Consider the following 14,718-nt stretch of genomic DNA (forward strand, 5'->3'; position numbering starts at 1 on the left):
GCTTTGGGGGGTTTGGGAGGGATCTTGGAGGGCTTTTGGGGGGGTTTGGGGGAGATTTTGGGGGTCTGGGGGGGCTTGGGGGGAGTTTGGGGGGTCCTAGGGGGTGTTCAGGGGGGTCCTGGGGGGCTTTGGGGGGGTTGGGAGGGATCTTGGAGGGCTTTTGGGGGGGTTTGGGGGAGATTTTGGGGGTCCTGGGGGGTCTTGGGGGGAGTTTGGGGGGTCCTAAGGGGTGTTCAGGGGGGTCCTGGGGGGCTTTGGGGGGTTTGGGAGGGATCTTGGAGGGCTTTTGGGGGGGTTTGGGGGAGATTTTGGGGGTCTGGGGGGGCTTGGGGGGAGTTTGGGGGGTCCTAGGGGGTGTTCAGGGGGGTCCTGGGGGGCTTTGGGGGGTTTGGGAGGGATCTTGGAGGGCTTTTGGGGGGGTTTGGGGGAGATTTTGGGGGTCCTGGGGGGTCTTGGGGGGAGTTTGGGGGGTCCTAAGGGGTGTTCAGGGGGGTCCTGGGGGGCTTTGGGGGGTTTGGGAGGGATCTTGGAGGGCTTTTGGGGGGGTTTGGGGGAGATTTTGGGGGTCTGGGGGGGTTGGGGGGAGTTTGGGGGATCCTAAGGGGTGTTCAGGGGGGTCCTGGGGGGCTTTGGGGGGTTTGGGAGGGATCTTGGAGGGCTTTTGGGGGGGTTTGGGGAGATTTTGGGGGTCTGGGGGGCTTTTGGGGGGTTTTGGGGGGAGTTGGGGGAGGATTTTGGGGTTCCTGGGGGGACTTAGGGGGTTATAGGGGGGATCTTGGGGGTCTTGGGAGCCTTTTGAGGGGGTTCAGGGGGGTCTTGAGGATGCAGGGAGGATTAGGGGAGATTTTGGGGGGTCTGGGGGGGTTTTGGGGGGGCTCAGGGGGATTTTGGGGGTCACAGAAGTCTTGGGGGGATTGAGGGGGATCGTGAAGGGCTTTTGGGGGGATTTGGGGGGGGATCTTGGGGGTCCCAGGGGTCTTAGGAGGCTTTGAGGGGATCTTGGGGGGCTTTTAGGGGGGATTAAGGGGAGTTTGGGGTGGATTTTGGGGGGCTTGGGATTTGGGGAGGTTTGGGGGATTTTGGGGGTCCTGGGGGGCTGGAGGGGGCTTTGAGGGGGATTTGGGGGTCCTGGGGGGCTAGGGAGCTTTGGGAGAAGGATCTTGGGGGGCTTTTGGGGGGTCTTCAGGGAGAATTTGGGAGTCCTGGGGGGGTTCAGTGGGGTCTTGGGGGTCCGGAGGCATTTTGGGGGGGTCTTGGGAGGCTTTGGGGGGGGATTTGGTCCTGGGGGGCTTGGGGGGGTTATGAGGGGGATCTTGGACTTTTGGGGGGGCTCAGGGGGATTTGGGGGGGGTTTGGGGGGCATCTTTGGGGAATGCGGGGGGATTTGGGGAGGTCCGGGGGGGCTTGAGAGGGTTTTGGGGGGGTCTTAGGGAGGTTTGGGGGGGATTTGGGGGGTCTCGGGGGGCTTTTGAGGGGTCCTAGGAGGGTTTGAGGGGGCTTGCGAGGGTTTTGGGGGGGTCGTGGGGGGGGTTTCGGGGGTCCTGGGGGGGGGATTGGGGGGTACCAAGGATATTCGGGGACCCGGGGATGAGTCGGGGGGGGGAAGTGGCAAACGGGGCGAATTTGGGGAGGGGGAGGTCGCGGTGTTGGGGGCGGGTGATTTCGGGGGTCCCCGTGACCCCGTCCCCCCCCCAGCGGTGCCGGACGTGTCCACGTACCAGTACGACGAGAGCTCGGGCTACTACTACGACCCGCTGACGGGGCTCTACTACGACCCCACCTCGCAGGTGGGTGACGCCGCCGGGTGACAAGCGTCACCCGCTCCGGACCCCCCCCCCGGTACCCCCGTCCGGCTCCGGGGAGCGGCCGGTGGCGGCTCGTAGCGCTCGCTCCAGGCGGCGAGCGAGTGACGGGCGACAGTCGCCCCCGGTGGCGAGCGGGTGACGGGCGACAGGCGGCGCGCCGGGCACGAGCGGGTTGACAAGCGCCGCCGGTGGCGGGGCGCGAGCTGGGCGGCGGGTGGGCCGTGCGCTGGGGGCGAGCGAGTGACAGACAACACCCGCCCCAGGGGCGAGCGGGTGACAAACGGCAGCTGCTCCGGGCGTGAGTGGTTGACAGACAACACCCGCCCGGGACTGGACAGGTGACAAATGGCAGCTGTGCTGGGACAAGCGGGTGACAAATGCTGCCTGTACTGGGGGTGAACAGGTGACAAGTACAGTCTGTTCTAGGGACGAGCAGGTGACGGAAGTCACTCGCTGCAGGGATGAACGGGTGACACACAACAGCCACCCTGGGGGCGAGCGGGTGACAAATGGCAGCTGCTCCTGGGGCAAGCGGGTGACAAATGCCACCTGTTTTGGAGACAAATGGGTGACAAACAGCACCTGCTCCAGGAATGAGCGGGTGACAAGCGCCAGTTGTCTTGGGGTTAAGCGGGTGACAAATACAGTCTGTTTGAGGGAGAAGCAGGTGACAAAAGACACTCGTAGGGGCAAACGGGTGACAAACGCTGCTTGTTCGGGGGATGAGCGGGTGACAAAGCTCATTTGCTGCAAGGGCAAACAGGTGACAAACAACACCCGCCCTGGGGACGAGCAGGTGACAAGGGCCACGTGTCCTGGGGACGAACGGGTGACAAATACAGTCTCTTCTGGGGACAAGCAGGTGACAAAAGTCACTCGTTGCAGAGGCGAATGGGTGACAAACGCCGCCTGTTCGGGGGGGGAGGAGCGGGTGACAAACAGCACCTGCTCCAGGGGCGAACGGGTGACAACCCCCGTCCCGGGGCCGAGCGGGTGACAAACGGCACCCGCTCCAGGGCCGAGCGGGCGACCGATGCCGCTTGTCTTGGGGACGAAGCGGGTGACAAGCGTCACCCGGTCCGGGGACGAAGCGGGTGACGGGCGGCACCCCGGGGCGCCCCGTCACCCGCGTCCCCACCCCCTCTTGCAGTACTACTACGACGCGGGGGCCCAGCAGTACCTGTACTGGGACGGGGACAGGCGCACCTACGTGGCGGCCCCCGAACAGGCGGCCGAGCCGCCCCGCGACGCCCCCGGCCCCCCGGGGCCCCCCAAGGAGCCCAAGGACAAGAAGGAGAAGCACAAGACCAAGACGGCCCAGCAGGTGAGGGGGCGCCCGCGGCGGGCGGTAGGGTCCCCCGGGTGCTCCTGCACCCCCAAAACGCTTGCGGGGGGGTGATGGACCTCGGTAGCACCCATGGGTGCTCGTAGGACTTGGTAGGACCCATAGGTGGTCTTGTGTCTCAGCAGCACCCGTGGGTGTCCACCGACGCTGGGAGCACCTGTGGGTGGTCAAATGCTTTGGTAGGACCCATGGGTGGTCTTGCACCTCAGCAGAAGCCATGGGTGCAGCTATAGCTCAATAGCACCCATGGATCCCCACCGAACTTGGTAGCACCCATGAGTCCCAATAGCATCCACGGACACCCAACAAACCTGGTGGCACCCATGGCTCCACATCGAACCCAATACCACCCATGGACCCCCAGCCAACGTGGTAGCACCCATGGGTCCCAATAGCATCCATGGACACCCACCAAACCTGGTGGCACCCATGGCTCCACATCAAACCCAATAGCACCCATGGACCCCCAGCCAACGTGGTAGCACCCATGGGTGGCAGTAGCAGCCATGGACCCCCACCAAAGCTGGTGGCACCCATGGGTCCCCATCCAACCCAATACCACCCATGGACAGCCATCTGACCCAGTACCACCCGTGGACCCCCACCCAACCTGGTAGCACCCAGAGGTCTCCATCCAACCCCATAGCATCCATAGACTGTTGTCTGACCTGGTAGCATACATGGGTCCCAAAAGCACCCATGAATTGTTGTCTGATCTGGTAGCACCCATGGGTCCCCATCCGACCCAAAAGCACCCATGGACCCTCCCAGCCAACGTGGTAGCACCCACGGGTCCCAATAGCACCCACGGACCTCAACCCAACGTGGTAGCACCCATGCGTCCCCATCCCACTCAAAAGCACCTATGGACCCCCAGCCAACGTGGTAGCACCCACGGGTCCCAATAGCAGCCGTGGATCGCTGCCCAACGGGGTAGCACCCACGGGCACTCACCCAACCCAACACCACCCGTGAGCCCCCACCCCACCTGGTGCCTCCCATCCCCTGCGGCCGCCCGTCCAAGCGAGCGGCACCCCCGGGCGCCCCGGCATCCCCCCGCCGGCGCCCCCGAAGGCTGACAGCACCCGCGGGTGCCCGGCAGATCGCCAAGGACATGGAGCGCTGGGCGCGCAGCCTCAACAAGCAACGCGAGAGCTTCCGGAGCAGCTTCGCCCCGGCGGCCGCCCTGCGGGAGGACGAGCGCCGCGAGTCGGCCACCGCCGACGCCGGCTACGCCATCTTGGAGAAGAAGGTAGCACCCATGGGTGCCCCGACGCCGGGCGGGGCGGGCGGACGGGGCAACCCGGGAGGGAAGGGGAGGTGGGTGCGTGGGGAGGCCCCCGCGGGCGCCCCGGGACCCCCACGAGCACCCAAAGGCCCCCGTTGGTTCCTCTAGGTGCCTATGAGCACCTGTAGGCCTCCATGGGGAAGCTCATGAGCGTCCAAGGGCACCCGTGGGGGCTTAGAGACCCCCGTGGGCACCCAAAGACCCCCATGAGCACCTAGAGGCCCTCGTGGTGACCCCTTTGGACACCCAGAGACCCTCATGAGCATCTAGAGACCCTCGTGCTGACGCCTGTGGGCACCCGGAGACCACCATGGGCACCCAAAGACCCCCATGGGTGCCCCAAGACCCCCGCGGGCACCCAGAGACCTCCTTGAACACCCAAAGACCCCCATGGGCACCCAATGAGCACCTATAGATGCCCCTGAGCACTCCGAGACCCCCATGAGCACCCAAAGATCTTCATGGGCACCCATAAATGACCACGAGCACCTAAAGACCCGCATCGGCACCCATAGATGTTGATGAGTACCCAGAGGCCCCCATGGGCACCCCACAGCCACCCGTAGATCCTCATGAGCACCCAAAGACCCCCATGAGCACCTAGAGGCCCTCGTGGTGACCCCTTTGGACACCCAGAGACCCCCATGAGCATCTAGAGACCCTCGTGGTGACGCCTGTGGGCACCTGGAGACCACCGTGGGCACCCAAAGACCCCCATGGGTGCCCCAAGACCCCCGTGGGCACCCAGAGACCTCCTTGAACACCCAAAGGCCCCCATGGGCACCCAATGAGCACCTATAGATGCCCCTGAGCACTCCGAGACCCCCATGAGCACCCAAAGATCTTCATGGGCACCCATAAATGACCACGAGCACCTAAAGACCCGCATCGGCACCCATAGATGTTGATGAGTACCCAGAGGCCCCCATGGGCACCCCACAGCCACCCGTAGATCCTCATGAGCACCCAAAGACCCCCATGAGCACCTAGAGGCCCTCGTGGTGACCCCTTTGGACACCCAGAGACCCCCATGAGCATCTAGAGACCCTCGTGGTGACACCTGTGGGCACCCGGAGACCACCGTGGGCACCCAAAGACCCCCATGGGTGCCCCAAGACCCCCGCAGGCACCTAGAGACCTCCTTGAACACCCAAAGGCCCCCATGGGCACCCAATGAGCACCTATAGATGCCCCTGAGCACTCCAAGACCCCCATGAGTACCCAAAGATCTTCATGGGCACCCATAAACGACCACGAGCACCTAAAGACCCACATGGGCACCCATAGATGTTGATGAGTAACCAGAGGCCCCCATGGGCACCCCACAGCCACCCGTAGATCCTCATGAGCACCCAATAGACCCCCATGAGCATCTAGAGACCCTCGTGGTGACACCTGTGGGCACCCGGAGACCACTGTGGGCACCCAAAGACCCCCATGGGTGCCCCAAGACCCCCGCAGGCACCCAGAGACCTTCTTGAACACGCAAAGACACCCATGGGCACCCCAGGGGCACCCAAAGACCCCCATGGGAACCCCATGAGTGCCTATAGGTGCCCATGAGCACCCACAGACCCCCACGGGCACCCCGTGAGCACCCATAGATGTTGATGAGCACCCAGAGGTCCCCATGGGCACCCCACGGCCACCTGTAGATCCCCATGAGCACCCAAAGACCGCCATGGGCACCCCATGAGCACCCATAGATGCCCATGAGCACCCAGAGACACCCATGGCCACCCGTAGACCCTCATGAGCACCCAAAGACCCCCATGGGCACCCCATGAGCACCTGTAGATGGTCATGGGCACCCCGAGACCGCCATGGGCACCCAAAGACCCCCCCCCACGGGCACCTAGATCCCCTACGGGCACCCAAAGCCCACCATGAGGACACCCCCGGGTGCCCACGGCTGCCTGGAGGTGCTCAGAGCCCCCCACGGAGACCCGGGGACCCTCCCCCCGTCCCCCCGCCGGCGCCCCGGGAGCACCCACGGGTGCCCCCGCGACGCCCTGCTCCTGCTCCGCAGGGGGCTCTGGCCGAGAGGCAGCACGCGGCCATGGAGCTGCCCAAGCTGGCGAGCGAGGAGCGGCTGGTGAGTGAGCCCGGACGCCTGGGCCCCTCGGGGCGGTGGGGGGAGCCCGGACGCCTGGACCCCTTTCCCTGGACGCCTGGGCCCTCTTCCCGGGCACCTGGGCCCCTTCCCCCGGACGCCTGGGCTCTTCCCCCGGACACCTGGGCCCCTCTCTGGACATCTAGGCTCTTTCCCGGATGCCTGGGCCCCTTCCCGGACACCTGGGTCCCTTCCCCAGACGCCTGGGTCCCTGGGTGACTTCCCGGACATCCGAGTGGGTCCCTTTCCCGGACACCTGGGCCCCTTCGCCCGGACTCCTGGGCCCCTTCCCCACACACCTGGGCCCCTGGGTGACTTCCCGGACGCCTGGGCCCCTTGCCCAGACACCTGGGCCCCTTCCCGGACACCTGGGCCCCCGGGTGACTTCCCGGACACCCGAGCGAGTCCCTTGCCCGGACGCCTGGGCCCCTTCCCGGATACCTGGGCCCTTTCCCGGACACCTGGGCCCCCGGGTGGCTTCCCGGACACCCGAGAGAGTCCCTTGCCCGGACACCTGGGCCCCTTCCCGGACACCTGGGCCCCCGGGTGGCTTCCCGGACACCCGAGCGAGTCCCTTGCCCGGACACCTGGGCCCCTTGCCCAGACACCTGGGCCCCTTCCCGGACACCTGGGCCCCCGGGTGACTTCCCGGACACCCGAGCGAGTCCCTTGCCCGGACGCCTGGGCCCCTTGCCCGGACGCCTGGGCCCCTTCCCGGACACCTGGGCCCCCGGGTGACTTCCCGGACACCCGAGCGAGTCCCTTGCCCGGACACCTGGGCCCCTTTCCCGGACGCCTGGGCCCCTTCCCGGACACCTGGGCCCCCGGGTGACTTCCCGGACACCCGAGCGAGTCCCTTGCCCGGACGCCTGGGCCCCTTTCCCGGATGCCTGGGCCCCTTCCCGGCCACCTGGGCCCCCGGGTGACTTCCCGGACACCCGAGCGAGTCCCTTGCCCGGACGCCTGGGCCCCTTGCCCGGACGCCTGGGCCCCTTCCCGGACACCTGGGCCCCCGGGTGACTTCCCGGACACCCGAGCGAGTCCCTTGCCCGGACGCCTGGGCCCCTTCCCGGCCACCTGGGCCCCCGGGTGGCTTCCCCGACACCCGAGCGAGTCCCTTGCCCGGACACCTGGGCCCCTTGCCCAGACACCTGGGTCCCTTCCCCGGCCACCTGGGTCCCCGGGTGACTTCCCGGACACCCGAGCGAGTCCCTTGCCCGGACACCTGGGCCCCTTCCCGGACACCTGGGCCCCCGGGTGACTTCCCGGACACCCGAGCGAGTCCCTTGCCCGGACACCTGGGCCCCTTTCCCGGACGCCTGGGCCCCTTCCCGGACACCTGGGCCCCCGGGTGACTTCCTGGACACCCGAGCGAGTCCCTTGCCCGGACGCCTGGGCCCCTTTCCCGGACGCCTGGGCCCCTTCCCGGACACCTGGGCCCCTGGGTGACTTCCCAGACACCCGAGCGAGTCCCTTGTCCGGACACCTGGGCCCCTTGCCCAGACACCTGGGCCCCTTCCCGGACACCTGGGCCCCCGGGTGACTTCCCGGACACCCGAGCGAGTCCCTTGCCCGGACACCTGGGCCCCTTTCCCGGACGCCTGGGCCCCTTCCCGGACACCTGGGCCCCCGGGTGACTTCCCGGACACCCGAGCGAGTCCCTTGTCCGGACACCTGGGCCCCTTTCCCGGACACCTGGGTCCCTTCCCCGGACACCTGGGCCCCCGGGTGACTTCCCGGACACCCGAGCGAGTCCCTTGCCCGGACGCCTGGGCCCCTTCCCGGACACCTGGGCCCCCGGGTGACTTCCCGGACACCCGAGCGAGTCCCTTGCCCGGACGCCTGGGCCCCTTCCCCGACTCCCGCCCCGGCAGAGCCCACCCCGGGGCCTGGTGGCCGCCTACAGCGGCGAGAGCGAGAGCGAGGAGGAGGCCGAGCGGGGCCCCGAGCGCCCGGCGCCGCTCACCGACTGGCGCCGCCTCGCCTGCCTGCTCTGCCGCCGCCGCTTCCCCAGCAAGGAGGCCCTGCTCCGCCACCAGCAGCTCTCCGGCCTCCACAAGGTACCCCCCCACCACGTTTACCCCCCCCGGGGTAATTAATCGCCCCTGGGTTAATTGCACCCGTCTCCAGGCGGTGCGATTTGCACCCCGGGCCGAGCTGCGGCCACCCTGGGGCGCTCCCTGCGTCGCCCTGGGGCGGGATTTGCACCCCTTGGGGGGGTATTTGCACCCCTTGGGGGGTTATTTGCCCCCCCTTGGGGTGCTAATTGCCCCCGCCGGGGTAATTAATTGCCCCTGGGTTAATTGCACCCGTCTCCAGGCGGTGCGATTTGCACCCCGGGCCGAGCTGCGGCCACCCTGGGGCGCTCCCTGCGTCGCCCTGGGGCGGGATTTGCACCCCTTGGGGGGGTATTTGCACCCCTTGGGGGGTTATTTGCCCCCCCTTGGGGTGCTAATTGCCCCCACTGGGGTAATTAATCGCCCCTGGGTTAATTGCACCCATCTCCAGGCGGTGCAATTTGCACCCCGAGCCGAGCTGCGGCCACCCTGGGGCGCTCCCTGCGTTGCCCTGGGGCGAGATTTGCACCCCTTGGGGGTTATTTGCCCCCCCCGGGGGGTTGGGGGCACCCATGGGTGCTCACACCCCCCCAACCACCTCTTCCCCCCCCACCAGCAAAACCTGGAGCTGCAGCGGCGCGGAGCCCCCCCGCCTCCCCCCGAGGGGCTGGAGCGCAGCGATGGCGAGGTGGAGGGAGTCCCGGGGGCACCCATGGGTGCTGGGGGGAGATTTGGGGCTCCCATGGGTGCTGGGGGGATCTATGGGGCTCTCATGGGTGCCAGAGGGGAATTTGGGGGTCCCATGGGTGCTGGGGATCTGTGGGGCTCCCATGGGTGCTGGGGGGGATTTGGGGGTCCCATGGTACTCCCATGGGTGCTGGGGGGGGTCTATGGGGCTCTCATGGGTGCTGAGCGGGGATTTGGGGGTCCCATGGGTGCTGGGGGGTCTGTGGGGCTCCAATGGGTGCTGGGGGGGATTTGGGGGTCCCATGGGGGTCGTATGGGTGCTGAGGGGGGGTCTATGGGGCTCTCATGGGTGCTGGGGGGGAATTTGGGGGTCCCATGGGATTCCCATGGGTGCTGGGGGGGTCTATGGGGCTCCCATGGGTGTTGGGGATTTGGGGGTCCCATGGGATTCCCATGGGTGCTGGGGGGCTCAGGGGCTCCTATTGGGTGCCGGAGGGGTCCATAGGTGCTGGGGGGGATATTTGGGGGTCCAGGGGCACCCATGGGTGCCGGGTGCCCCCAGATGAAGTACCGGGACCGGGCGGCTGAGCGGCGGGAGAAATATGGGGTGCCTGAACCCCCTGAGCCCAAGAGGAGGAAATTCGGGGGACCCCCGCCGGGCGCCGGGTGAGCACCCGCCAGCGGGACCCCAAAATGGGCTGGGTGGGGGGACCTCAAAATGGGCTGAAGAACCTCAAAACAGGGCTGGAGAAACCCAAAATGGGCTGAAGGACCCCAAAATGGGGTGGGGGGACCTCAAAATGGGCTGAAGAACCTCAAAACGGGGCTGGAGAAACCCAAAATGGGCTGAAGGACCCCAAAATGGGGTGGGGGGACCTCAAAATGGGCTGAAGAACCTCAAAACAGGGCTGGAGAAACCCAAAGTGGGCTGAAGGACCCCAAAATGGGGTGGGGGGGACCTCAAAATGGGCTGAAGGACCTCAAAACGGGGCTGGAGAAACCCAAAATGGGCTGAAGGACCCCAAAATGGGGTGGGGGGACCTCAAAATGGGCTGAAGAACCTCAAAACGGGGCTGGAGAAACCCAAAATGGGCTGAAGGACCCCAAAATGGGGTGGGGGGGACCTCAAAATGGGCTGAAGGACCTCAAAACGGGGCTGGAGAATCGAAAAAGGGGCTGAGGAACCCCAAGATGGGGTGAAGGACCCCAAAATTGGACCAAAGAACCCCCTAAAATTGGGTCAGAGAACCCGAAATCGCACTGAAGGACCCCAAAAAGGGGGTTGGAGAACCCCAAAATGGAGGTGGACAATCCAAAAACGGGCTGAGGAACCCCAACAATCGGTCTGGAGACCTCAAAATGGGTCTGGAGACCTCAAAAATGGGGTGGGCAACCCCCCCAAATGGGAGCTGGGACCTCAAAAACGGGGTGAGGGACCCTAAAACCCGCCCGAGGACCCCAAGAACGAGGGCTGGGCCACCAAAAATAGAGCTGGAGACCCCAAAATGGGGTGGGCAACCCACCAAATGGGGCTGGGGGACCTCAAAATGGGAGGTGGGACCTCAAAAACGGGGTGAGGGACCCTAAAAGCCACCCGAGGACCCCAAAAACGAGGGTTGGGCCACCAAAAACGGGGCCGGACCCCCAAAACAAGGTGAAGCTCTGCAGAACGGGCTGTAGGACCCCCAAAAAGGGGCTGTAGGACCCCCAAAAACGGCTTGTAGCACCCCACAATCGGGGCGGTAGACCCTCGGAAGGGCTTGAACCCCAAAATAGGTCAGGGGACCCCCCGGAAACGGGGCTGGAGACCCCAAAATGGGCTGAGGAACCCCAAAACCGGGGAGGTGGGACACGGAAAACGGGGCAGGAGAGCCCAAAACGGGGCCGATAAAGGACCCCCCGCAACGGCTGTCGTGGGGAAGAGGGGGGACCCCAAAACGGGGGCGGAGGGGGGGGCTGGGACCCCCCCCAAAGGCGGGAGGCGGCGTGGCGGGGCTTAATATGAGCTAACACGCGATAACACGCGATAACACGTGACAACACGCGACAACACGCGACGTCCCGCAGGGACGATCAGGGGCCGGGAAGGGCCAAAAGAGCCGGAAAAGGGTCAAAACGGGTTGCTCTGGGCTACGGGGGGGGGGGGCGGCGGGGGCGACGCGTGACGGCGCGTGACGACACGTGACGACACGTGACGACACGTGTCGACACGCGTGACAGGGAGGCGGAGGGGCCGCGCGAGGCCACGCTGGGCTCCCGCATGCTGCAGGCCATGGGCTGGAAGGAGGGCAGCGGCCTGGGGCGCCGGCGGCCACCCGGGGTCCCCGAGGTGACACGGGGGGACATGGGGGGGTCATGGATGACATGGGGGACATGGAGGGACATGGGGGACATGGGGGGACATGGAGGACATGGAGGACATGGGGGGACACGGGGGACATGGGGGGACATGGGGGACATGGAGGGACATGGGGGGACATGGAGGACATGGAGGGACACGGGGGGACGTGGAGGGACATGGAGGGACACGGGGGGACATGGAGGGACATGGAGGGACATGGGGGGACATGGGGGGACATGGAGGGACATGGAGGGACACGGGGGGACATGGGGGGACATGGAGGACATGGAGGGACATGGGGGGACATGGAGGGACATGGAGGGACACGGGGGGACATGGGGGGACATGGAGGACATGGAGGGACATGGGGGGACACGGGGGGACACGGGGGACATGGAGGGACATGGGGGGACATGGGGGGACATGGAGGGACATGGAGGGACATGGGGGGAGATGGGGGGACACGGGGGGACATGGGGGGACATGGGGGACATGGAGGGACATGGAGGGACATGGAGGGACATGGAGGACATGGAGGGACATGGGGGGACATGGGGGGACATGGGGGGACATGGGGGACATGGGGGACATGGAGGGACATGGGGGGACATGGGGGGACATGGGGGACATGGGGGGACATGGAGGGACATGGGGGGACATGGGGGGACATGGGGGACATGGACATGGGGGAACATGGAGGACATGGAGGGACATGGGGGGACATGGGGGACATGGGGGGACACGGGGGGACATGGGGGGACATGGAGGGACATGGGGGGTCATGGAGGGACATGGGGGGACATGGGGGGACACGGGGGGACATGGAGGGACACGGGGGGACATGGGGGGACATGGGGGGTCATGGAGGGACATGGGGGACATGGAGGGACATGGAGGGACATGGAGGGACACGGGGGGACACGGGGGGACACGGAGGGACATGGGGGGACATGGGGGACATGGGGGGACATGGGGGGTCATGGAGGGACATGGGGGGACATGGAGGGACATGGAGGGACATGGGGGGTCATGGAGGGACATGGGGGGACATGGGGGGACACGGGGGGACATGGGGGGACATGGAGGGACATGGAGGGACACGGGGGGACATGGGGGACATGGAGGGACATGGGGGGACACGGGGGGACATGGGGGGACATGGGGGACATGGGGGGACATGGAGGGACATGGAGGGACACGGGGGGACATGGGGGACATGGAGGGACATGGGGGGACATGGAGGGACATGGAGGGACATGGGGGGTCATGGAGGGACATGGGGGGACATGGGGGGACATGGGGGGACACGGGGGGACATGGGGGACATGGAGGGACATGGAGGGACATGGGGGGACATGGAGGACATGGAGGACATGGAGGGACATGGGGGGACACGGGGGGACACGGGGGGACATGGAGGGACATGGGGGGACATGGAGGGACATGGGGGGACATGGGGGACATGGAGGACATGGAGGACATGGAGGGACATGGGGGGACATGGGGGGACACGGGGGGACACGGAGGGACATGGGGGGACATGGGGGGACATGGGGGACATGGAGGGACATGAGGGACATGGGGGGACACGGGGGGACACGGGGGGACATGAGGGACATGGAGGGACACGGGGGGACACGGGGGGACATGGAGGACATGGGGGACATGGGGGGACACGGGGGGACATGGAGGACATGGGGGGACATGGGGGACATGGGGGGACATGGGGGGACATGGAGGACATGGGGGGGACATGGAGGGACATGGAGGGACATGGGGGACATGGGGGGACATGGGGGGACATGGGGGGGACATGGGGGACATGGGGGGACATGGAGGGACATGGGGGGACATGGGGGGACATGGAGGGACACGGGGGGACATGGAGGGACATGGGGGGACATGGGGGACATGGGGGACATGGAGGACATGGGGGGACATGGAGGGACATGGGGGGACATGGGGGGACATGGAGGGACACGGGGGGACATGGAGGGACATGGAGGACATGGGGGACATGGGGGGACATGGGGGACACGGGGGGACACGGGGGGACACGGGGGGACATGGAGGGACACGGGGGGACATGGGGGGACGTGGAGGGACATGGAGGGACATGGGGGACATGGAGGGACATGGAGGGACATGGGGGGACACGGGGGGACATGGGGGACATGGAGGGACATGGGGGGACACGGGGGGACATGGGGGACATGGGGGGACATGGAGGGACATGGAGGGACACGGGGGGACATGGGGGACATGGGGGGACATGGGGGGACATGGGGGACATGGGGGGACATGGGGGGACACGGGGGGACACGGGGGACATGGAGGGACATGGGGGACATGGAGGGACATGGAGGGACATGGGGGACATGGGGGGACATGGGGGGACACGGGGGGACACGGGGGACATGGAGGGACATGGGGGACATGGAGGGACATGGAGGGACATGGAGGGACATGGGGGACATGGAGGACATGGGGGGACGTGGAGGGACATGGAGGGACATGAGGGACATGGGGGACATGGGGGACATGGAGGGACATGGAGGGACATGGAGGGACATGGGGGACATGGAGGGACATGGAGGGACACGGGGGGACATGGGGGACATGGAGGGACATGGGGGACATGGGGGACATGGAGGGACATGGGGGGACATGGAGGGACATGGAGGGACATGGAGGACATGGGGGACATGGGGGGACATGGAGGGACATGGAGGACATGGGGGGACATGGAGGGACATGGGGGGACATGGGGGGACATGGAGGGACACGGGGGGACATGGAGGGACATGGGGGGACATGGGGGACATGGGGGACATGGAGGACATGGGGGGACATGGAGGGACATGGGGGGACATGGGGGGACACGGGGGGACATGGAGGGACATGGAGGACATGGGGGACATGGGGGGACATGGGGGACATGGGGGGACACGGGGCGACACGGGGGGACATGGAGGGACATGGAGGGACATGGGGGGACATGGGGGGACATGGACATGGAGGGACATGGGGGACATGGGGGGACATGGGGGACATGGGGGACATGGAGGGACATGGGGGACAT

General features: G+C 66.5%; 1 protein-coding gene across 1 annotated transcript in view; it reads left to right on the forward strand.

The window, feature by feature from the left end:
• RBM10 (RNA binding motif protein 10) overlaps positions 1-14,718 on the forward strand; it is a 41,463-nt gene that overhangs the window by 22,493 nt on the left and 4,252 nt on the right. Inside the window, exons 16-23 of the mRNA XM_068924200.1 lie at positions 1,696-1,787; positions 2,956-3,129; positions 4,253-4,402; positions 6,468-6,533; positions 8,426-8,611; positions 9,225-9,296; positions 9,858-9,961; positions 11,516-11,624. Of these exons, the coding sequence (XP_068780301.1) occupies positions 1,696-1,787; positions 2,956-3,129; positions 4,253-4,402; positions 6,468-6,533; positions 8,426-8,611; positions 9,225-9,296; positions 9,858-9,961; positions 11,516-11,624 (953 nt within the window). The remainder of the gene's footprint in view (positions 1-1,695; positions 1,788-2,955; positions 3,130-4,252; positions 4,403-6,467; positions 6,534-8,425; positions 8,612-9,224; positions 9,297-9,857; positions 9,962-11,515; positions 11,625-14,718) is intronic.

Source organism: Struthio camelus, chromosome 38, assembly GCF_040807025.1.
Source record: "Struthio camelus isolate bStrCam1 chromosome 38, bStrCam1.hap1, whole genome shotgun sequence".
NCBI lineage: Eukaryota > Metazoa > Chordata > Aves > Struthioniformes > Struthionidae > Struthio > Struthio camelus.